This window comes from Hippocampus guttulatus, chromosome 11 (assembly GCF_054856545.1).
Source record: "Hippocampus guttulatus isolate MCC_2025c chromosome 11, RoL_Hgut_1.0, whole genome shotgun sequence".
In the NCBI taxonomy this organism is placed as follows: Eukaryota; Metazoa; Chordata; class Actinopteri; order Syngnathiformes; family Syngnathidae; genus Hippocampus; species Hippocampus guttulatus.
In genome coordinates this window covers 6,205,168-6,228,550 of record NC_141271.1, presented here as the reverse complement: position 1 = coordinate 6,228,550, position 23,383 = coordinate 6,205,168, and the positions used below count along the sequence as shown (strand labels likewise).

The window sequence follows — 23,383 nt, the reverse complement described above, 5'->3', positions numbered from 1 at the left end:
GAGTACACCAGCAAGTGTAACCATTAAAAATCGGTATGTGTGTTCCGATCTTAAGCACATGCGTGGTTTATCCAACCAGCACGATTTTTAATTTTCTTTTCCAAGCCAGATCCAATGAGAACCATTTTGACATTGTCCACTGTAGCTACCTGAAACTTTTGGAAAAAGCAAAAATCATTGACATAGATGTAACTTTTTGGGGGTGGGGGGGGGGGGGGTAACGCCTCTTTTGTACTGATACCGCCGATGCAATTTTCTTTCTTGATTTATTTATTTATTTGTTTGTTTTTCTGGTGCGAAAATATCTGCAAAGACATCAGACTGTTTGCGCTCCATCTTCTAGAATCCGCTGACATGAGGCTCATTTTATTTTTGGACGGTATCATAGTAACAAGACGTTCTTTGTCGCAAAGCCAAGTGCTCTCCCCCGACTTTTACCTCCCTCAGAGGTGATCTACTGTAGTTCCTCTTGACCATCTGCCACCACTCGGACCACCCCAAGACAATAACAGGCGGCTCAGCCAGTGGGAAGAAAACACAAATATGTTTGCCTCAAATTGTTATATCCTGTAAAATGTAGATGACTTACGACAAAAGCTGGAAATATTTCTCAGAGTCTCTTAAATGGACACCCACCAGACAGTCTAATGAGAAAAGAACCATTTTAAACGTGTAACCTGTAAAAAAAAAAAACGGGGGTGTAATTGTAGTTTGTTCATTCATTTGTTAGTTAGCAATCTTCTTACTGTGTCATGGAGAAAAGGGTAATATTCGGGGGGGAGCAGGGGGGGGGGGGTACTGTTCCATCAGGGCTCGTCATATGTACGCACATGTAATGGCATTAACCCTTTCATGCGCCCTGTAACCTGATAACATGATAAGCTGTCCAATGTAGTCACTGCTGTCCCCAAAAGGGTTACTATGAATAAGTCCAATATAGAAAGAACAAGGGTAGGACTAGATAAGTTTCTTCCTACATCCTACTCTTATCTTGAACATGTAGGCTGTGTTTAACGATGACTATTTATGTGCTTTTCTTATTTTAAACCATGTGGTTTTTTTTTTTTTACTTTCTACTTCAATATTTTCTGTTGCTTGATTATATGATTAACAATAACACAAGCCATACCCCAAAACTGAAATCTGACTCTAAATTGCTCGATATAATGGTTAGTCTTGAAACCCTCATTTAAAATCTTTTTTTTTCCTGAAACACTTATTTTGTGCATGCAATACTTTTTTTTTCTTTTCTACCCCCCCCCCCCTTCAATTCTGCTGCTGTAGATTGCAAATTTCCCCAGTGTGGGACAAATAAAGATTTTCTTATCTTATCTTATCTTGTTTTTATAACCTATAAGGCTTGTTTGATTTTAAACCCCAACTCCACCTTAAAACCATAACCCATGTGTAAAACCCTAATTTAAAACCTTCACCCTTGTTTTCAATCCGTACCTGAGCTTAAACCTCTAAATTGAACTACTAACCATTGGTTGAAAGCCTAATTTAAAACCTGAACCCATGTTTGAAATCCTTCCCCTTACTTGAAAATTGTTCACAATAATAACTGAATTTTTGTGTTTCAGTATCATGAGATCAGACATTCAAACAAAATGCTAATTTTTCCTTCGGTTTAACCTGGGGGTCGGCACCCTGTGGCTCCGGAGCCGCATGCGGCTCTTTAGCGCCGCCCTAGTGGCTCCCTGAAGCTTTTTCAAAAATGTTTGAAAATGGAAAAAGATGGGAGAGGAAAAAATATTTTAATATGGTTTCTGTAGGCGGACAAACATGACACAAACATTCTTAATGTTTTCCAATGCTGTAAAAATATGTAGAATAAATATTAAATTTCAACATTTCTGTCAACGAAGATTTGCGTCACAGCCTGCGACACATGTTTCTATTACCAGGGTGGGGTACCAGACAGGTGGCTGCTATTTTTTTTAAAAACGGCGTTTCATGTACAATTCACCGAGGGTACTGGCAGAGAATGGGAATCTGGAGGGCAGAGAGGAGCATTTTTAAACGGTGCACGTGAGCAATAATAGTTAACACGCTGCAAAAGTGTGTACCCTGCCTCGGCATGCGTGTGTAAGTGGGTGCGTAGGTGCGCATGTGATAACGGGTCGATCTCGGGAGACTGGTTGATTGAAAAGTAGATCTTTGGTCAAAAAAGGTTGGGCAGGGGTCTACAGGATGCACTGCAGGGGGGAAAACATTTAATCATGAAGGCTCATTGTGTATTTGTAGCCAACTTAATCATTTTGATTGTAGGCTAATATAGCTACATACAACAAGTGTTTCCTTCATTATAAGGCTTTTAATTTTTTGCGACTCCAGACATATTTGTTTTTTGGTTTTTTTCGTCCAATATGGCTCTTTCAACATTTTGGGTTGCTGACCCCTGGTTTAACCCGTGGAAAGTGTAAAGAAATGTCAGGCAATCTACAATCTACTTGTATGTCTTACAGTATATGTTTCATGTCAAGAATGATTCACTGGCATCAGGCTGCAATGAGACAAAACAAAGAGCCGCCAATTCTCAGTGACTTGGCAAAGCAAATGCCATCCCATCCCAGGATGCATTGCTGCATGCTGGCATTATGTAAGAGGCTGTTCTCATCTATTCTTAGCCCTACCTCGCTGATGCCGTTTGATGGTCGCTTCCAAAGCGCAGCCGATGTGAGAACACAGAGCACGGTGGGGCTACTCCGCCATCGTGCCTCAACGCAGCGGGGCAAGGGCAGGTCGGTGTGCCCATGTTTGGCGCTGGTAGGAAGCGGAGGAGTGCAAGTGCATGTAGGCGTGCACTCAAGAAGCAAGGGGGGACTATATTAAACACTACATGAACAAACAATGATATCATCTATGAATGGTGTTTAACATCTCAAACACAGCAGCCAAATCTTGCATGTGTTTGTTGTTTTATTTTGTGCACTGAAATAAGATAAGATAAAATAAGATAAGAAACCCTTTATTAGTCTCGCAATGGAGAAATTCCCAATTCACAGCAGCAAAGTTATGAAAAGAAGATGTAGAAGAACAAAATATAGGAGCTGCTGGAAAGGCAGCCACTCTTGCGGCGCCATCTTGAAGTCAAAATAACAAAATAACACAACACAACACATGAGACAGACAGTCGTGCAATCTTGATCACTTTTCCTGCAAAAACTTTGTTGTTTGAAGAAGTTATAGATGAATGAAAGAGGAGAGGATCAAAGTGTCCTTTCACCAGTGGATCAGAGACGTCATGCTGAAAATGTGCACACGTCTGCTACAAGCTCAGTTTTGAAAGCAAACACGAAGCTGTAGCGTCCATTGACGAAAAGAGATTGGCTCACATCTCCTGTCCCACGTAATCCGCTTCAACTTTCCTCCTTCAGAATTCCTCACGCAGTACATTCAGGTGAGGTGACAAAAGTCATCGTGCTCGGTACTTGAGTTGAATGAATGTCTTATACCAAAGGTGGGGAAAAAAGTTTTGTAAGAGTGTCTATAGCCTCATCATTCTGGAACAATATAAAATTCAACAATTTTTTAAGGGAGGGTTGGGATTTCAAATTACGGTTTCAATTTGGGTGTCGATCCTTGCTTGCATTCGTCATTCTTGCATTCTTCACTGCAAAATCAAAACAATTCCCAAACGCCTCCGAGTTTGTTTTGTGGTGATCGTTAATGCTCCCCGGTTGAACAGGACAAATAGACAAACACACAAATAAAACGTGAACACTCGTGAGCAGTGACTTTCATCTCTTCCCAATTTACAGCAAATAAACCAGTTTACTGCCATTCTTTTTTATTTCATTTTATTATGTTTTAAAACAATATAGCGCTATTGTTCTTTCATAAAAACACATCAAAGATTTTTGCTGGTTTCGGGGGCTGAAATGGATTAACGGAATTTCAGTTCATTTAAAGTGGGACAATTGATTTGATTTGTTGAGATACAAGCTAGGTCACGGAACAAATTAAACTTGTAGTGTAGCTGCACTTGGATTCTTGTTTCTTTTTTGTGCATATTGTTGTTTGCTCGTTCAGCAAAATCCTAACATTAAGGTAACCTAACAGAGCGTTTAGTGAGCTAAGCTAACCAGGCTAGCTCTGTAGCTTTTGTAGCAACCTATTGTTTGTGTGTGTGTGTGTGTGTGTGTGTGTGTTTTATTTATTTATTCAACGATTCTGATAGTAAATATAGTCTTGCTCCAAAGGATCTTTGTCTCCATCTTTCAACGATGCATTAGCAATGAACGCTCGCTGCGTTCGTTTCAATCTTGATTTGTTGCGCACCATTTCCCTGTTCACTTTGCTATGGAGCGTTTAAATTGTAAAGGTCAATTTTGTGCCTCTTTGTTGGATTTTAGTTATTTTACACTTAAGTGTGTTAACAATGAGTCAGACGAAATGAAAACACAACTTGATGCATTGTTTCTCTTGGCCTGCAGTGCTGACTCAGCTTATAGAACCTCCAGTGCACAAAAACAAGAAGTTAGACATTAGCTGCTTATTAACTAAACGTTTTGGCAATGAGCAAAAACCACACACACACCACATCCACCAAATTCCACCTTTTTAATCATAATAATAACAAATCACTATAAAGTACTGTAGATATTAATTTAACAATCTATTCTGTGTATTATTGCATGCCGTTGACCTCCTTCCGTTAAATAATTTACAATAAAAAAGTGAGTTTGAGGGATAGATTTGTAAACTATTGACTTAAAAAAAGATAAATATTTACAGTGCAGCACTGAACGAGGCACGCAACAGTGTCCTGTTTGCATTTAGACACACAAAGGCAGCAACAGGATGAGTGAGCTCGAACCACGTTGGGGAATTATTGATGTTGTTTGCACTGCAGTCACAGCAGGCTGCCAGTCTGGACGTGTCTGGGCGCCGACCCTCAGGCCATGCTCCTACCACAAAATACATGGCTTTTATTCGCTTTGGCCTGCACCCCAGCAAGCACAGAAGGCTTTTTTGCATGTGTGCACAGTTAATGTGAGAAAGTGAAATAAGTCATAAATTTGTTACTGAGAGTTGGTTGTGCTGTCGCAGCTCACAAATTAGCACACCGGCTGTGCAAATGAAATAGTTGTATCGTTCATAATTCATGTCATAAATTATTTGCAAAAAACTGAAACTGTGTTGTGGGCCCTAAATACGGTGTGTCCGAGTTGTAGTAGACTACAGGACCACTGAATAGTAGACCAACAGATTCGCAAGACCGCCTCACAATTCTGAGTTTCAGGCTTCAAATTTAGTTTGTACTTTATATGTTCTGCCAAGGCTTGCATTGGATATCAATCAAATTCAATGGGGTTCTTGCTCTGAACTCAAATTTAGAGTTTGATGAAAATGAAAATTTAAAACCAAAACACAGACAGTATTACTGTCGGGCGTCCAGAAGGTGCCAGACAGAATCGGACCCTACAAACATAGAAATTTGATTGAAATTTGAATAAAAATATTCTTGACAATTCCACACTGAACGCCCTTCAAGATTGTAATGAAATGACAAAAATATCACCTGAAGAAAATGTTTTTTTTGCATACCATTCTCCTGGCATCCCGGTTTTCAACTGGTTCGCGGGTCAGCCTCACAGTGTAGAGATGCAGGGTTAGATTCCAGCTGCGGCCTTCCTATGTGTAATTTGCATGTTCTCCCCGTGCCTGTGTAGGTTTTCTGCAGGTACTCCGGTTTCCTTCCACATTCCAAAAACATGCTTGGCAGGCTAATGGAACACTTTGAATTGTCCCTAGGTGTGAATGTGAGCGTGGATAGTTCTCTGTCTGTGTGTGCCCTGCGATTGGCTGGCAATCGGTTCAGGGTGTACCCCGCCTACTGCCCAAAGAAAAGCTGGGATAGGCTCCAGCACGCCCCGTGACCCTTGTGAGGATAAAGCGGATCAGAAAATGGATGGAGGGGTACCATTCTCCACTTCCTCACATCACTGGGTGAAGATCAATCAAAATCAGTGGGATTCTTACTTTGAACTAGTCTCCCAGAGTTTGAATAAAATCACTTCTAAACCAAAGTACCCAAGATCGGTCTAGCGGCTCTAGCCTTTGAAGTCAAAAGTAATGTCAAATAATGTGCATTGTCTATCACTCAGAAGGAGTCTGGGTTTTGCTGCGAAAAGAAAAAATGTCACCCAAAGTTTTGAAGAAAGTTGTTTAAAAAATGTGAACAAACTTCAGTATTTTTCATTCCAATCTTGATCTCAACAACATCACAGGTTTGATGTCTTTTCAAATACACGAGATTATTGCTCTGATATATGACCAAAACCATCAAAGTTTGAAGAAAATGTTTTCAAGGAATACAACACCTGTGAATAATGTTTTAATGATTCCAAATCAACCCGGTTCTTGCCTTACATCTGTGCAAAGAAAGTGAGCTAAGTGTTAGCATGTGTCATATGTGCAGACTTTAGCGACCAGCTGCTGGAGGTGGTCGGCCTGGAGGGCGCCATCGAGATGGGTCAAATCTACACGGGGCTGAAGAGCGCCGGGCGCCGCCTTGCTCAGTGTGCCAACGTCATCATCAGGTCGCTAACTACCTCTCGTTTCCTATATCGGGGTTGACCCATTTCTCCTCCATCCCACTTCAACTGTCTCATGTCTCCTCCCCAGCCCCACCCGTGCCCATCGTTAACCCACAACTGGAATGAGCCTCATCAAAATTGTAATTCTGTACCATGTTGATCATTCTTTTTCACATTGGAGGGTTTCCAAACGATGGCACCTCTGCACATGATAAATTATAAATGTCCACGAAGGGAGTTGCTGAAGACATTTTGACTCGTCTGGCTTTACATGACTGCCCCCAGAAAACCACCATGTTGGAAAAATATCTCATTGACCGAAGCAGGAAAAAAAAATCTTCACAAGTCGATCAGTGTCTTTACGATGGAGTAGGAGTTTTCATGTCTATCTCACAGTCGAAAGGTTCTGAGTTCGAATCTTGGCTCAGAACTTCCTTGAGTGGCGTTTACTTGTTTGCCCGCTACCCTGGCGTCCTCCCGCCTTCCACTAACATGCATGTTGGGTTCATTGATGGGTTCATTGAAGACTAAATTGTCTGTGAATGTGAGTATAAATGGTGTACCCTGCCTTTAGCTGGAAGTAAGTTTATATACAGTTTAGCTTCCTCTTACCCCGATCAGGGATTTTGGCGTTGATCAGCAGTCAAAGGGTTTGGAAAAAAAAAAATAGATACTCAATCGCCAATTCAATCATAAGATGGAGCGATATATCTCGACATCTTGCATATTTACTCTAGAGTTGACCACCACCATTGCGAAAATGCATTCAAAAAAATCTGTATTGAAACCCCCAATTATTCATCAAAAAAGCTCCGATAGCATGAAATATAAACTGTTATATTTGTAGGTTGGCAACGCTGCCTTCTTTGACATAAATGGGACAGCTTTGCCAAGTAGCCTACACCTGCTCCTTTTTAGCTTGAATTGGCTTTGTTGCATGAGTCCCTGTGCCCTTAGACTGTGTTGATTGTTTTGTCCTACATTGTCTGTCCACTTTTTACCTGGCCTGTATGTGTCCTGTATGTGACAGAAAAGCACATTCTCCAAGCTGTTTGTCCCCAGTGTAGCTGTAAAGATTCAGCCCGATCCACGCAAACTATATGGACTTGATTTGTAATCGTGTCGTGAAAATAGCTCAACTCACGTTCAGTATGACTGCAGTATATCACGTAGCTGTGTTTAGCAAATGTTTAGTGCATCTTGTCAACAACGGAGCTATTTTCGTGTTTGTTCAAACAACACGCCTGCCTGCTCGTCACATCTGTGGTTGGCTGAATGTGCGTGGCCAAAAGTTTACATACCGTATTTTCCGCATTATAAGGCATTCCATTTTCTCAAAAGCCGACAGTGCGCCTTATAATCCGATGCGCCTTATATATATATATATATATCAAGATTCTGATTTCTTGAACATAGTATTTTAAATGGTCTGTAAAGCATTTTGTTACAGCTGCAGCGGTTGTGAAAGCGTGATTATAAATAAAGCTGTATTGTATTGTATTCCCTTTAGCGTAGCTCAATCTCGTGGATGCATAACTCAACCCCATCCACGCTTCTATTCTATTCGCCTTTCATGTAGTGTGCCCAATATATATGAAAACAGTTTTAAAATAGGCCATTCATTGAGGTGCACCTTATACCACAGAGTCAACAAAGTTGCATTTGCTGTAATCTGTTATTTCACCGATCCAATCAATGATGTCATTGATAGATTGCGCAAATAATGACATTAAAGTCGATCAGGGAAAATTTAGCATTGTCAGTAAGCCTCCCAAAATAAATGTTAAAGGGGAAGTCAACCCCAAAATGTTCTTCACAATAATTTGTTCCATGCGCCCCCGTTAGTCAAAACACGGCATACCCATTTTTGTCCCATCGAGGGGCGGCCATTTTGCTCCTTGCTGCCGACTGAAAATGACCTCACAGTTGCTCATGGCAATCACGACTCCTCTGTTTTCTGAGTTCGTTCATGTGACGTTCGCAAGATGACAACAACGGCTGGATTTTACTGCTGAATTTGTGTTCCATAAACGCAACATTAGTCAAAATAGCATGTTAAGACTAACGGGGATGCATAGAACATCTTATTGTAAGGAAACGTTAGGGTTTAAATGACATCATATATCTATTTTATCTGAAGAAATCCCGTGGAATTGTGTTGCGTCCTGAGTACAACCAGAGTAGACGTAAGAGCAGCCTTGGATCATCTTCGCTACGGGGCTGTGAACACACTCATGACTGTTATTTGAATAGCTCATGTTGAAATTACCGTGACAACTCATCTTGTATTCTTGTTCCTCCACAACAGACCAGCTCAAAAATTGTCGAATATTACTCTCGACGGTTTTAGATAATAACTATCAACATCAAGAGTGAAGACATCTGGTGACAGGAGAGTAACGAAAGAACCAGATGTGCAACTTAACCCTTTCAGGGACAGCACTTACGACAGTGGACAGCTTATCATGTTATCAGGTTACGGGGTGCATGAAAGGGTTAAAGTTCCTTGCGGACAAATGTTCCTGCGGGTCCTCAATGTTAACCTGACTGAATTTTGGGAAATTTTTGCCGTAGAACACTTCTGGTTGTAACCCATTTTATCCTCTTCTTTACGATTTTTCTTGTCACATTTGTTCGGCCCCACAGTGAACCAGTGTGAGACGTTCGTTCTTGGTGTTGGATTAACGGCACATACATCATAATACTGATACTTTGATGTGCATGAAGGGACATTGAATCCATGCATGCGTCCGTTTTCTGTCGCGCTCGTGGGTGAGATGGAGCCAAATGACAGTTGCCTTTGGCCAGGGTACACCCTGAACTGGTCAGCAGCCAGTCACAGTGGCCATTGCATGAAAGTCTTCAAATTTAGGATATGCATGGTATATGTGTGTGTGTGTGTGTGTGTGTGTGTGTATAATGTTTTGGGGAAAAGTTTTCAAATTTATCCAGTGCGTGGGCGCCCTCCCAATCAATTCACTATCTTCATCTGTACAGGACATCCCGTAGGCTGCCCATGCAGATTGACGGCGAGCCCTGGATGCAGCCACCATGCACGGTGAGAGCAACTACTTTTGACGTGATATTGGGCTACTTCCCGGCCTGTAGAACATTTGCAATGGCAGCTAATGGGGTAAACAGTGCTGGCTTGTGCCGGACAAAAGCAAACGTAGGCCTGCAAAGTTGACACTCTCAGAGAACAAGTACACGACTAACCATGCTGAGTTGTACTGAATGAGAACTAAGTCAACATGGTGTTCACAAAAATGTACAGGGTTGTCGCTTTCGGAGTCTAATTATTCACCTTTTGACTCTGGTAACAGTACAAAGAACTTGGGCCACGATTCCACGAAGTTTTGTTAGCAGTTGAGTACAGACTGGAACATTCTGAGCAGACACGGTGTGTCGATGGCAATAATTAACCCTACGTTGCACCTCAAGAGGCAGAATTGGACTTTTGCTTGAGGCAGATTTCTGAAGGACAAAAACGAAAAAGAAAAAAAGAGACAAAAGATATCAAAACCTTCGCCATTACAAAATTGCACGCCCAACCGGGGATGCGGCTGTGTTCAGAATTAACCATTCAAATTCAAATTCCTGTTCAATGTGAGGCAGCTGGCGCCTTCCACCATTCGAAGTGCCTCCGATGATCATCAAATAAAATCCAGATGTTCTCATTGATATTTTTATTTTTATTTTGTTATTTTTTTTCTATTGAATTGCATCGGGAATTCATTTAATCATCAAAGACCTTGAACACAGTCTCACAATTTTATTTTAGTGTACGTGGCTTGTCCAGATGGATAACGAAAGTCATAAATCATCCTGAGCCATCTCTCATCCTTGATTTTATGTTGATTTTTTTTTTTGGGCATATTGTAGCCTCGACTCATTTGCTTTTGCTTGCGCTTGTTGGCACATTTCTCCGCACATCCCCAGACTTTCACATAGAATGCAGTCACGCCGACTGATATCGCAGGCAAGCCCGACTGCTGTTTGCATTAAACGAAAAAAGAAGAACGTCAGCTATTTTCTGGAATCCTCACGCAGTCAAGCATTTTATTTTACCACAGCGGTTCTTCACGGGGGCGGAAGAGCCACATCCTTTTGTTGTATTTTGTGTGTGCTGAGATTTTGTTTTTCAAACAACACGCAGTTGATCGCAAGACCAGAAATAGGAGTACAGTTTTGATCCCTCCCATCCCTCTGAGACTGCTTTATGAGAACTCCCTTCAGAAAATGTACTTGAGGTTCGATGACAACTGCATTGCACTTCAGTTTTGAATCTGATCTGCAATCTGACTGGGTAAGCGAAGTCTATCGCTATTTAGGCACTCGTTAGGGCTTTGAACTTATACGGTTGCCACCAAGAAGAATGGCTTCCTAAGAACGTACGTGAGAACAATCTTCCTAAGAACTCGAGTCTCTGATGCATTATTTACATGGCAGGACCAGAAAATGCATCTTGGAATTTCACTTCTGGTAGGCTACTGAGGCAACTATGCTGACTTCATGCCTCGTACACGGGGTGTTCTCATCGAGTTTAGTTTGGCAAAGAGTTTTGCTTTATCTCGCTATATTGCTAACACTTTCGGTGCTAACGTTAGCTGTGGATGCACTCGCGACTGGGTGCTTTGCATTAATGTGGGAGGCTAAACTTGAGCTGCTTTGGTGGTCAGCAAACTCCTTCTTACAAATTAGGCACAACACTCTACTTTTATCAATAGTGCCATCAGGGCGTTTTTGAAAAGTACATTTTCCATTCATTGTGCCGAGAACTCTCACATGCTCCTCCATTTTCACCTCTCCTCTCCTCACCGCTGCTTACTTAGCCCGCCCAACTCCGATGGGAGCCAATCATCTTATGCTAAACAAGCCCAAACATAATGACAGACAATCAATGTCCGCTTCAGGCTGTGACTGACAGTTGTTTCCCCACCCTCAACTACTCGAACACAGGAAGCCAACAAATGAAAAGGGCTATTAGAAAAAGGCAGCACACAGAAAAAAACAATAAAGTTAGAGACTAAAATTGAGATTAACACAGTTAAAAAACATAAGGTCCTTCAGATTATAAGGCGCACCGTCATTGAATGGCCTATTTCAAAACTGTTTTCATATATAGGGCGCACTGCATTATAAGGCGCACCAAATAGAAGCTACAATAATGGCTGCAGTTGCATCCAATGGATGGAGCTAAAGGGAATACAATACAATCCAGCTTTATTTATATAGAGCAAAGCCATGCAGAACTGGTCACTCCTCGTGGGCTCACATCTGCTAGGGGCTAAATGTCCTAACGAGTCTTGCTTGTCTCCTTCTTCCTTCGTTTAGCCAGTAGTTAACTATGCTTTTTTTCACTATGGCTACGCAGAGCTCACAAAGTTGTTGTCTGTCTGAGTGGCGAATGCACATGTCAATTAGTGCCGGGCAAAACCCTTTTAGGTTACAATTGGTTCCTGTTAATAATCACTGGATGACATCGGAACACTGGCAGGGAAACAACTCCATGGGGAATATAAAGAGACTGAAACATCATATATAAGGCGCATTGGATTATAAAGCTCACTGTCAATTTTTGGGAAAATTGAATGATTTTAGGTGCGCCTTATCGTACGGAAAGTACAGTACTTTTGGTTGAAATACACGTTTGTAGCTTTTCCTTGACCAAAAAAGGTATTTTGGTGTTGTTCCCAAGCTATCTTTTGCAGCACAAAAGACTTGAGCACATGTGACCTCAATACGTTCTTGACTTGTTGTTTGTTTGTTACAGATCAGGATCACCCACAAGAACCAGGTTCCCATGCTGCTGGGTCCACCCCAGAAGACACCCTTCTTTTTTTTCAAGAAGCGCAACCGCAGTCAGGACTAGAACATGCGTGTGTACACATCCAAAGTTGACTAAAAACACAATCGTGATATAAAAAGAAACACACACACACACAGAGTATACTGTACAGGCAGCTCTAACCAGATCTGGAAGACTTGCAGTGATCCCTCCAGTCAACTGCCAACACAAGCCAAACGCCTGCCATACATGAAAACAACTGCAAAGGAAGGGATGCAAAGACGACAACAGGAAGTTGCCGTACGAGGCCCGCTAAGAACAACCGGCGTTAAGAAAACGCCATGTATAATTCAGCTAATTCAGAGAGCGAAGCGGCTTCATCCATTATTGATCCCTTTTGTTCAGGGCTGGATGGCAGCGGGGCGTCCAGAATGGGGCCAAACATGTCAGGATTTTTGCATCCTTCTAAATGTACCTTTCCGAGCAACTTTCAAGTTGAAAGTTAATATTCGAGTGGTCCAATTACTGTACATCCCCCTCAGGGACTAGCAGCCAGACCACCGCAGTTTTTTTTTTTTAATGTACCAAAGCTAAAACTGCAAGCCTCCCTTTCTAAAATGCATCGCGCTATTTCGGGAAGGGTTTAATTCACCTCCAGCGAAACATGAAGCCTGATGATGAACGGCGGCTCCGGGCTTGCATGTGTCCCAACTGTCAAAAGTTGAGAGGGAAAGTATGTACAATTCTACGAGACACATATAGTATTTGTGTGTGTGTGTGTGTGTGTGTGTGTGTGTGTGTGTGTGTGTGTGTGTGTGTGTGTGTGTGTGTGTGTGTGTGTGTGTGTGTGTGTGTGTGTGTGTGTGTATATATATATATATATATATATCACAAAAGTAGGATTAGATCACATGTACTGCACATACAAATGTGTTTTACACTATCCTCGTCATCGTTAGCTCAGCACGTCATGTTAGCGGTGTTTGCCATGATCAGTGAGTTTTGAGGTTTTCCCCCCAAAGTCGAATTTGCATCCTTTTTTTTTAAATTCAGCATTTTGGAAATCATTTTAGAGTTTTAAAATGTCGAAATGAACAAATTATCTCTTACAAAGTTATGAGTGTGACATATGGGAAGTCCCCGGTTTAACTACAGACAGAAACGCCGGTCAGCTGTTCGGAATTCGACACCGTTTTTCCCATCGTAGAAGTTCTCATAAATCAAACTGTCGCCAAGAAATCTTTCTGTGTAATTTTAACATTCAGGATGGTTGGACATGTGTTCAAATGAGACCAAAACAAATAAATCGGGTGTCATGGATGTGAGTTGCATTGCAATTGCGCCTCAAGCCTCTGTTTTTTTTTTTTTTTTGAATGTTTAGTTGTCTCATAAGTAGGGCTGCAACTAAGGATTCTTATAATAATCGATTAATCTGTCAATTAGTTTGCCGATTAATCGAGGAATCGGATTGAAAAGACGTTTTCATTTCCATCCTTTTTCATTTTCAAAAACAGGACATCGTTTCAAATTGGCGATGCTGAAAACACACAAACAAATTCCTTTTGAGTCAGTTACTGGTTTGGTCGATAAACATGTCAGAAAGTAGGCTTACATGTTTTTTGTTGTATTCAAAGTAAAAGCAGATTATTGGAAATGTTTTGTTTTAACTGACCACAAATATAATCAGTGTGAGAATATTTACTCTGGAGAGGATGAAATTCTGAGAATTTTACTTTTTACAAAGTCTACAAAGTATCACTCGATTGTCAAATATAATAATGGATTGATTTGATGTCTAATTTATTCACCGATTATTTGCACCTCTATACATACGTCTCAAAAGATAATTCAACTTTGTGGGGGATCACCGTCTCAGTCCACTGGTTTTAGCAAGACAGCGTATACTGAATAAACATACACTAAGGGGTGAGTCTTGGTCGCCTTTAGCCCCCCTTCCCTTTAAAATCACGCGAGTTCACTTCAGCTCAACTCATCAACACGATACAAAAACACCGAGACTGTACATAGTGTAATGTGTTTCTTGTGAGTTTGTGTATGAGAAGGAGAGATGATGGCGTGTTTCCAATAGCATCGCAATGACCGTTCAAGCAAATGTCGGAGACCACTAGAACCACAATGAATGTACATACGGCACTTGTTTGTGACATTACATGTGATGTCATCTTACCACCCGCCTGCTGTTACACCAATAGAGTGAACAACAAAAAAAGGAGGTACAGTACTCAAAAATGTCATCTTGGATTAATTCATCATTTTAAACAGTGAATAAATAGTACTTAGTACACGTACAGTGAGCAGCAGAGGTGGGAAGTAACGAGTTTAATGCAAAGCACGTTTTACTTTTCTTTGAGTATTTTTGGTAAGAAGAAACGCCGCTTCCCGCTCACAGTTTGTGTGTATACTGTATCTACAGGTATTTATTATTGCGTCTATTTTGGTTTGTCCGAGACTTGTTTCCCATGACTATGTTTCACCATTCCAACATACCTTGTAACAACTGCTGATGCTGACTCTATTTGACCGTTCAAACTGAGCGAGGTGGTCACATGACAGACTCACTTACATGAAACATGGCAAAATCAAAATTTGCCTCTCAGATTGGCTCACACTCACCCTCAACCTTAGTGAAGAAATGGATGGATTGAACTACAGCTATGTCATGTCCAAATGATGGCATTTCAGGAACTAAAAAAAATCCACATGGAACTTGAGAAACAACATGAGTTGGTAGAACACAGACTGTTTTGAAGTAATTCAAAGCGTTGTCGATAAATATGGGTGAATCCAAAGTTTCAAAGTTCAATAGAATTAAATTATATATTTTGGAGTCTCCGGTGAGCCTATTTTGCTGTTTCACGTGTAAAACCAGAAAGTTCATTAAAGACCGTTTAGTGTGTCCCAATTTCCCTTGGTTTGTCATTTTACTTAAAAAAATATTGTTTTAAAGTGATATTGTTTGGCGAGATTCGAATGTGTACATTTCCGATTTTATATTTTTGTCTATTTCAAAAAATGAATTGGAAGTTTACCCATCAAGTACTCAATACTTGAGTCGTTTTTATTCACTGAATACTGAATGATTTGGATTACTACATTACATACTAACAAAAAAACTAAATTAGATGTAGTGGGTTGGTGCATTGGTCAAGAAAAAAACTAATTTTTGGTGAGGAACTGGATAAAGGGTGCAGGCATAGGAATGTAGTTTTCACTGTTTGGTGGCAACATCTAATTTCCCTCGCGGGATGAATGAAATCGAAACATTGAAGCATCCGCGTCAACACTCGAAATGGTACTCCCCACTCATAAACAAGGAAATTGGTCATCGGTCTGGGTTCTATTGAATGACATTGTAATTATATGTGATCATTATATTGAGTGATTCTCACATCACTATATATACAGTATATATATATATACAGTACATTAGAGCTGTCAGTTTAGCGCGTTTTTATTGGCATTAATTTAAATAAATTTTAACGGGATTAAATTTTTTCTCGCGAGATGAACGCGGCACACGTCACAGCGGATGTTACATTGCTCTATAAATAAACCAGAAACAAAACAACAAGCGCGCTGCACAGGTCCACGCACGTTTGTTTTGCCAGCCACTGCAGCGCGAGACACCAAAAACGGATACTTAAAGAGTTTATGAATGGAAAGTTTACTTTTAAAAAGTTGCCAGATTGTTCCACTGACAAGACCAAAGTTACCTGTATCATACAGGTATACGATGTATGTCACTGACGCGATTGTTACTTGTTTGGAAGTATTTTGTGTGGAAGGTTACAGTGTTCCGTGTCCGTATAAATAGAGCGGGTGGAGCTTCTCTGTGTTCGTCTGACAGTGACAGTGCGCTGAGGAGGTGACTTGACAATGAAAGTTCAGCGGTGCAGTGGTACCAACCTAGCGAAAATAAAACGTCTCCAGTGTTGTCATCGAACCAAGTGTAGTCATCCGAAATCATGTCTACACAAAACCGTAGAGAGACTTCCGCGCAAGAAGGACCAACAGAATCAACATAGCCTGACTGCTGTGTTCAAAGCAAATTTGAGAAAAACGAAGTATGCAACCATGGCTTAAATCCACTATAGGCTGAGTACTAGTTTACCTTAGATATGCACTTTATAATGTTATATTGCTCTGTTTTGATTCCATAAAAAGAGCTGTTAAAGCAGCTGTTGTGTGACAAAATATTTTTTTCACTGTTGTTGATGGACAGTAATATTGTGTGAGCGATTATGTGTGAATAACTGCTCCAAATGAAAAATGTTCATTGAAAATTGAAATGGTTATTTCAGCAAATATTTGCATTTTGCACATAGAAAACTGATTCATGATTCCATGTTGATGAGAGCATTAAAATGGGGAAAAATAGGAGAAAAAAAATAAAAGGAAATTCAGAAACGATAAAAAATGCGTGAGTATTCACGATTAATTTTTTTGTTCATTTGAGTTAATTATGACAGTTGCATTTTTAATTAGATTAAATATTTTAATCGTTTGACAGCTCTAATATATATACTGTATATATAATATATATACAGTTCTATATATATATATATATAATATATATACAGTATATATATATACTGTATATATATGGGCGGCCTGGTAGTCCAGTGGTTAGCACGTCGACTTCACAGTGCAGAGGTACCGGGTTCAATTCCGGCTCCGGGCCTGCGTGGGTTTTCTCCGGGTACTCCGGTTTCCTCCCACGTTACAAAAACATGCATGGCAGGCTGATTGATCACTCTAAATTGTCCCTAGGTGTGAGTGAGGGCGTGTATGGTTGTTCGTCTCTGTGTGCCCTGCGATTGGCTGGCAACCATTTCGGGGTGTCCCCAGCCTACTGCCCGAAGACAGCTGGGATAGGCTCCTGCACCCCCGCGACCCTAGTAAGGATAAAGCGGTTCGGAAAATGGATGGATGGATGGATATATATATATATATATATATATAGACTAAGAATGATATATAATGAATATATAGACTAATCACATGACTTATGACGGCATACTCAAGTAATGGCAGTACTTCCTGTTAGATTATTTAAATATTTATGACCTAGAATTATATTCTCCAGAAATATGTACGACAGTTATGACTTAAGTAGTGGGGCAATGGCGCATTCCAATTTTTGTATAAATTCGGGTTACGTCACTGAGGTATGACTCATTGGCATGAAAGCGGTTGGCGACGAGGGTTGTTATGGGGCATTGAGTGATGTATTTTGAAAGACTGTACCAACTATGTACATTAGAATGAGTATGTGCTAGTTGATAACACCACAAATTGATCGCTAATCAGATAATGTGATTTGATCAAACATGCCCTCTGTTTTGACATGACTGAGGGTCAAGGGCGGGGGCGGAGGCGAGCCCTCCGCCACATTCCACCCCCAACATTCCATGAAATCAATAGCGTAGCTTTCTGTGTTGGCTGCTGGCCTTGCAATATTTGACCAACTAAACCGATGAAAAAATTGTAACTGTGTTATTATTTTCGATTGTTCTGATGAAGTTACCAACATTTGTGATTAAAACAAAATCCCATCTGGTGACTTAATCAAGTTGTTTCTGTAAACATTAAAAACAAATGCTGAGCTGTTTCGCTAACCTACCCACTGAATAACTGTGGATCTGGAGCAGATTGGGTTAATCAATTTGCCCCAGCAGATTGAGTTGAAGACTGGATTTGGACAGGCTGGAAAACTGAAGCTCAGCATTATTTTGGACAGAGTGGTTGTTGTTGTGTACTGAAATTCAATATAACGTGTTTTTTTTTTTTAGAAAACATCGGTGGCAGCTGGATGGATCAGTGGGTAACACCACTCATTTTGATCACAGAGATCTGGATGAAAGTCAAGGTGAATGTTAATATGATGCGGGTGAGGGGAGAAGAAGCGGAAGCAAAACAGGCCAAAATGCAGATGCCAGGGGATCAGGAAGGGCAAGAGACTACTTCATACTTGGTGTGGTTTTTAAGCAACATGTCTGAAATGAAGAATTAAATATTTTTACACCGGTCTGGAGGCTGAATAGAGGATGCTTGGGATGGAATTTAAGGTACCAGTTAACAAACTAGGAAGGTGCCCTGTAATATTTTTAACAGTTGCCCATTAAAGGGGCAATATGATCAAACTTTGTAGTCCAAGTCTAGAGTCTTGCTGCAGAATTTTGTACTGACTGCAAACTTTTATACTAGATGACCAGAAAGCAGAACGTTACAATGGTCAGATGTAACAATGTTACAATGTTACGAGGTGTAACAAATTTCATAGTGTGTGTCACTCAAGGATTTTTAAAATGGCCCATGTCTTAGAAATATTGTGACGAAAAAAAAACACAGTTATCGAAAAATATTCCTAAACTACCAGCCAAACCATGTAAAAGATTTTGGGTGGGGAGATCCAACATAATACTGTTTGTCCTGATTTAAAAACATGTAACTGTCCTCCAATGGCATTCATTCTTGTTTTATATTTTACTTTTCTTAGAATTGTCAATATATCACTAGGATTTTTCCTCACCTAATGGAGAAATCTGCGCTGTGCTTTTCGAGTCATCTTTACAGGACGGCCACTCCAAGGGTGAGAAGCATTTGTGCAGAACTTTCTCCATTTCTAGGCAATCTCTCGTATGAATTGAAGAATTAATGAACATTCGTAGATAAAGGATTCAAGGTGTTCATTTGTTATTCCAATAAAATAAACACTTCTATGCTTGGATCCAAATTGGTTTCTGGGGGCCCAGCAGCCAGCAATAAATAATAAAAGTTTAATGAGTAAAATTCCAAACCAGAATATTGCACCGCCAATACTGATGTTGCTTTTACATAGAATTGAATATTATCCACAAATCAGCAATTTATGATGTTAAAAGAGTAACTCCATTCACATTACTTAACTGGATAAAGTCAAAAGATTGGTCATTACTTGAAGACACAACACATTTCAGAGCAATGCGGGGCTGTGGGGGGGGGGGGGGGGTTGTTTGTTTGTTTGTTTTTTGTCATGCGTTAGCTGCATCACTGTTTCTGATGTCATTTGTGACAATCCTCTCAGGCATTTTTTGACAAACAGCAACGAGGGGTTTGGCTACAAGAAAATGCTTACAATATGCCTCAGATTTATGACATATGAGAATTTTAAATTTTGGTCGAGATTTTAGCAAGCATCATGGAAGTTGACATGTTTGATTTGCTTTCGCGGGCCACATAAAATTATGTGGCGGGACAGATCTGGCCCACGGGCCTTGATTTTGACACTTGTGGTCTAGACGTTCAGATACTTCTTCCACACTGCACTTGTATGTCAAATAAAAACATGTCGACATATTATCATTTTTATATAGTGGATTTGTTTCTTGTTAAGGCTTAGCTGATCATATTTTGCGACTCATTTATACGGTAATCCAAATCTTTCAAAAAGTGTTCGCCGTCTTTTTCTTGAAACTGTTTGCTCCATATTACTAATAAGCAGTCATCCAAATCGCTTTGTTGAATTTTTCTCTAGCACTATCAACAGGACATTTTTCCTCCCTGCAAACATATTTTGGAACGGTCGTAATTAGCATGCTAAGTTGAGCTAATGTGAAAGCCCGCACGGCAGAAACCATTTAACGGTTTAAACTAAGTTCTTTTGCATGCTCTTCTGTGATAAAGTGACTTCTTGGAGAATCACTCCAACGTGACCAAAGAAAAAAAAAAGGGACAGAAATAGTCCAAGAACATGTGGGTCAGCAAATATGGAAACCATAAAGGGAAAGTGTGGCTTAGACAGTTGAGAAGAAAAGTGTGCCTTTGGCGAGGCTTCTTGAGCATGGCTGTATAGATAACAAGGCAAGAATTATCTGGCGACGTGCTATTAATAGCCATCATGTCAAATCTTGTCCCTCACTCAGGGAATATGCAGCGCCCAAAGGCTACACTTAAAAAAAAAAAAAACGTACATGAAAAAAGTGGAGGCCGCAATATTTGTTTTAATTCCTGAAAACAAAATGCATTCATATAATGTTTCATATTTTTAATGCTGGACATGCGTGTATTTCCTTGGACAATGACTTTCTGTTTATCAGAAAGACCAAGTTAACTCTCTGAAATTTTGCGACAAAAAAAAAAAAGGACACAAACATTTACAAATGCTTTTCATTTAAAACCAAAACTTTATGATTTGTATTGCTCACGGCAGTATACGAAGTACTTATTTTTTTAGGGCATGCTATGATGATGTGCTTTTATTTTCTGTGCATTTATTTAAATGCATATGAAGAACAATTGTTCTGAGGTGAGTGTTCTTGGGCTAAGTAAAGACAAGGATTAGCCCAAATTACTCATAGGTCAATTACACCCGCGTCACACTGACCTACACTAGCACTAGTCGGCCTTTCGAGGGATGAGGAAGTCATCCTGACCTCACGGCAAAATGCACAGTCTGCATACACTGTATGCTGCGTTTATTTTAAGCCAGAGCAACACAATGCGCATGCGCTCTGAATGCCTCCCAATAAGCACCCACCATATCCACGCCGAAAAAAGGTGCGCCAGCGGCCCCGCGGGCTTCTGCTAGCAAACACGTCCTCTGCTATTTCACGCTTAGCATGCGTACAATTGAATTTGACAGCTGCTATTTTTGGCCACACTCTCACCTACACAAGCACAAATCTTCATCTTGTTGAAAGACAAGCCGCTGACCTGAGGCATGACCGAACGTGATGCCGCATCAGCGCCATAACAGAAGTGCCAGCATTTATCCAGCGAAGTGGGGTAGAGTGCAATTTCACACAGCAACACGGCATTATGTGGATAATCATGTCCGTGTATGGTGCGAGGTATTTGAAAGCGACAATTGACTTCAGCGAGTATTGGGTGTTCAACTTTGCATCCCTGGCCCTGTATAGATCCTTCTGCTCTGATGTCACGTTTGTACGCCGTGTGCTAAGGCATCCATGTTAGAGGACAAGTGGTCGAGGGCACACAGTCGAGTGAGTGAGTAAGATAACACAGGCAAAATAGTCACTCAGTCTGTTTTGTGTTCATAACAATAGGGAATAATTTTGCAGTTTAAGGTTGCTCTAATCACTTCATAGCAGTAGTATGCTGTTTGCCTACCCATGCAAGTTTTAGGTCGTATTGCCGTTCAACGTTAATCTGGTAATGTAGAAATACAAATGTTATACATGGATGGAATATCACAGAACATTTTTCGTCGGTCTTGCATACGGGTTCAGGTGATAATCACGACACTTGAAACCCGGGCACAATGTCTGTTGAGGAATGTGTTGCAAACAATCACGTCTCTTTGTTAGCAGCTATCTTGAGAGGCCTCGACGCCATACATCATGACGAGTTTATCTGTACACAAATGATTTAAATAATAAATGTTTATAACATTAAAGTTATGTATACTTTGACAGATAGATAGATTGATTCCCCTCCAACATGTTTTTTAAACACATTTCAACTTCTTGAAACACCCTTAAAAATAACAATACATTCAAACAAGTTTTTTAAAGTATTCCAAAACAACTGTTGTCCCTCTTGCTTGCAGTTCTCGAAATGAGATGCAAACCTGTCTTGATCCACGCTGTTTATTTTTCACTCCCATTTGAAGGTTACTGTAAAACTGACAGTTAAACACATCCTTCCTGAGCCGAAACCTTATCATGGAGGAGGAGTTTGTGTTTGTCTCAGTTTTGTCCCCCACTCTGTTTATGCAGAACAGCAATGCAGAAGAAAGGTGAGGAAATGGTGGCTGTGCCAGCCAGTGTGCAAGGTGCTTGAATCATGATTTACAGTACTATTATCGACCGTGGCACAGTTCCATAATCTGTGCATCGTGGCTGCAGGGATTTGACGGATTATTGTTTATACCAACTGTAGGGATAGATTTAAGAGAGAGATGATTTTGAGAGTGTACGGGATGTTGGTTGGGGGTGCGGGGGGGGGGGGGGGGGGGGGGTCCTAATTTCGTGTCAGAAGGGCGATATAATAATTTTATATTTTTTCATGACCTCTAACCTTTATGTGGTTCTAGCCGTTCGCATACTCACATCTTTTATCAACACATACATATGCATGCAAGCACACAGGCACATGCTTGGACAGCTAACTTGTATGAGTCTTGTATCCTTGGTTTTAATCCTACAAAGTAACTCTGGTCAATGATTGATTATTTTGCAATTTGATTTGGAGAAATCGATGGTATTTACCTTGAACAAAGAAGGAAATTGTGATACAGTTCTATAATCAACTATATGTGACATACAAATAGTACTACATCCATCCATCCATCCATTTTCCGAACCGCTTAATCCTCACTAGGGTCGCGGGGGATGCTGGAGCCTATCCCAGCTGTCTTCGGGCAGTAGGCGGGGGACACCCTGAATCGGTTGCCAGCCAATCGCAGGGCACACAGAGACAAACAACCATCCACGCTCACATTCACACCTAGGGACAATGCTAGAGAGTTCAATCAGCCTGCCATGCATGTTTTTGGAATGTGGGAGGAAACCGGAGTACCCGGAGAAAACCCACGCAGGCCCGGGGAGAACATGCAAACTCCACACAGGGAGGTCGGAGCTGGAATCGAACCCGGTACCTCTGCACTGTGAAGTCGACGTGCTAACCACTGGACTACCGGGCCGTAGTACTACAGTATTTGTTTACTAATGTAGCATCCCGAGATGAATGCAGTAAATGAAGTAACTTAATTCAAAATAGTGTATGTGAAGTACTGTACACTGCTCGTCTTCAGTACATTTCCGCTGACGCTGGTCCTTTAAATCGACTTCGCCGTCGACAGTTGAGTGGGGAAAAATGTGAATGAAATCCAGCCATTCATAAAAATAGGTCAGTGCCGCGCTCCGATTGGCCGAACGGTAGGCGTGCATAATTCATGAGCAATCGCGTCCTGGTTGGTTGCGTTGGTTAACAGACACCTCCTTTCGACCAATCAGTGCGCGTCTCTGCGGTGCGCTCAAGCCCAAGGGAAAAGCAAGTGGATCCATGAACGAAGCTCTCAGTCAAG

General features: G+C 40.9%; 1 protein-coding gene across 2 annotated transcripts in view; it reads left to right on the top strand.

The window, feature by feature from the left end:
* The window catches only part of dgkg (diacylglycerol kinase, gamma), a 103,051-nt gene extending 87,795 nt beyond the window's left edge, over positions 1–15,256 (top strand). For both annotated transcript variants that reach the window (XM_086123878.1, XM_086123877.1), the window contains 3 exons: positions 6,428–6,548; positions 9,543–9,603; positions 12,319–15,256. In XM_086123878.1, the coding sequence (XP_085980004.1) occupies positions 6,428–6,548; positions 9,543–9,603; positions 12,319–12,417 (281 nt within the window). In that variant the 3' untranslated portion in view covers positions 12,418–15,256. The remainder of the gene's footprint in view (positions 1–6,427; positions 6,549–9,542; positions 9,604–12,318) is intronic.
* The last annotated feature ends 8,127 nt before the right edge of the window (positions 15,257–23,383 follow it).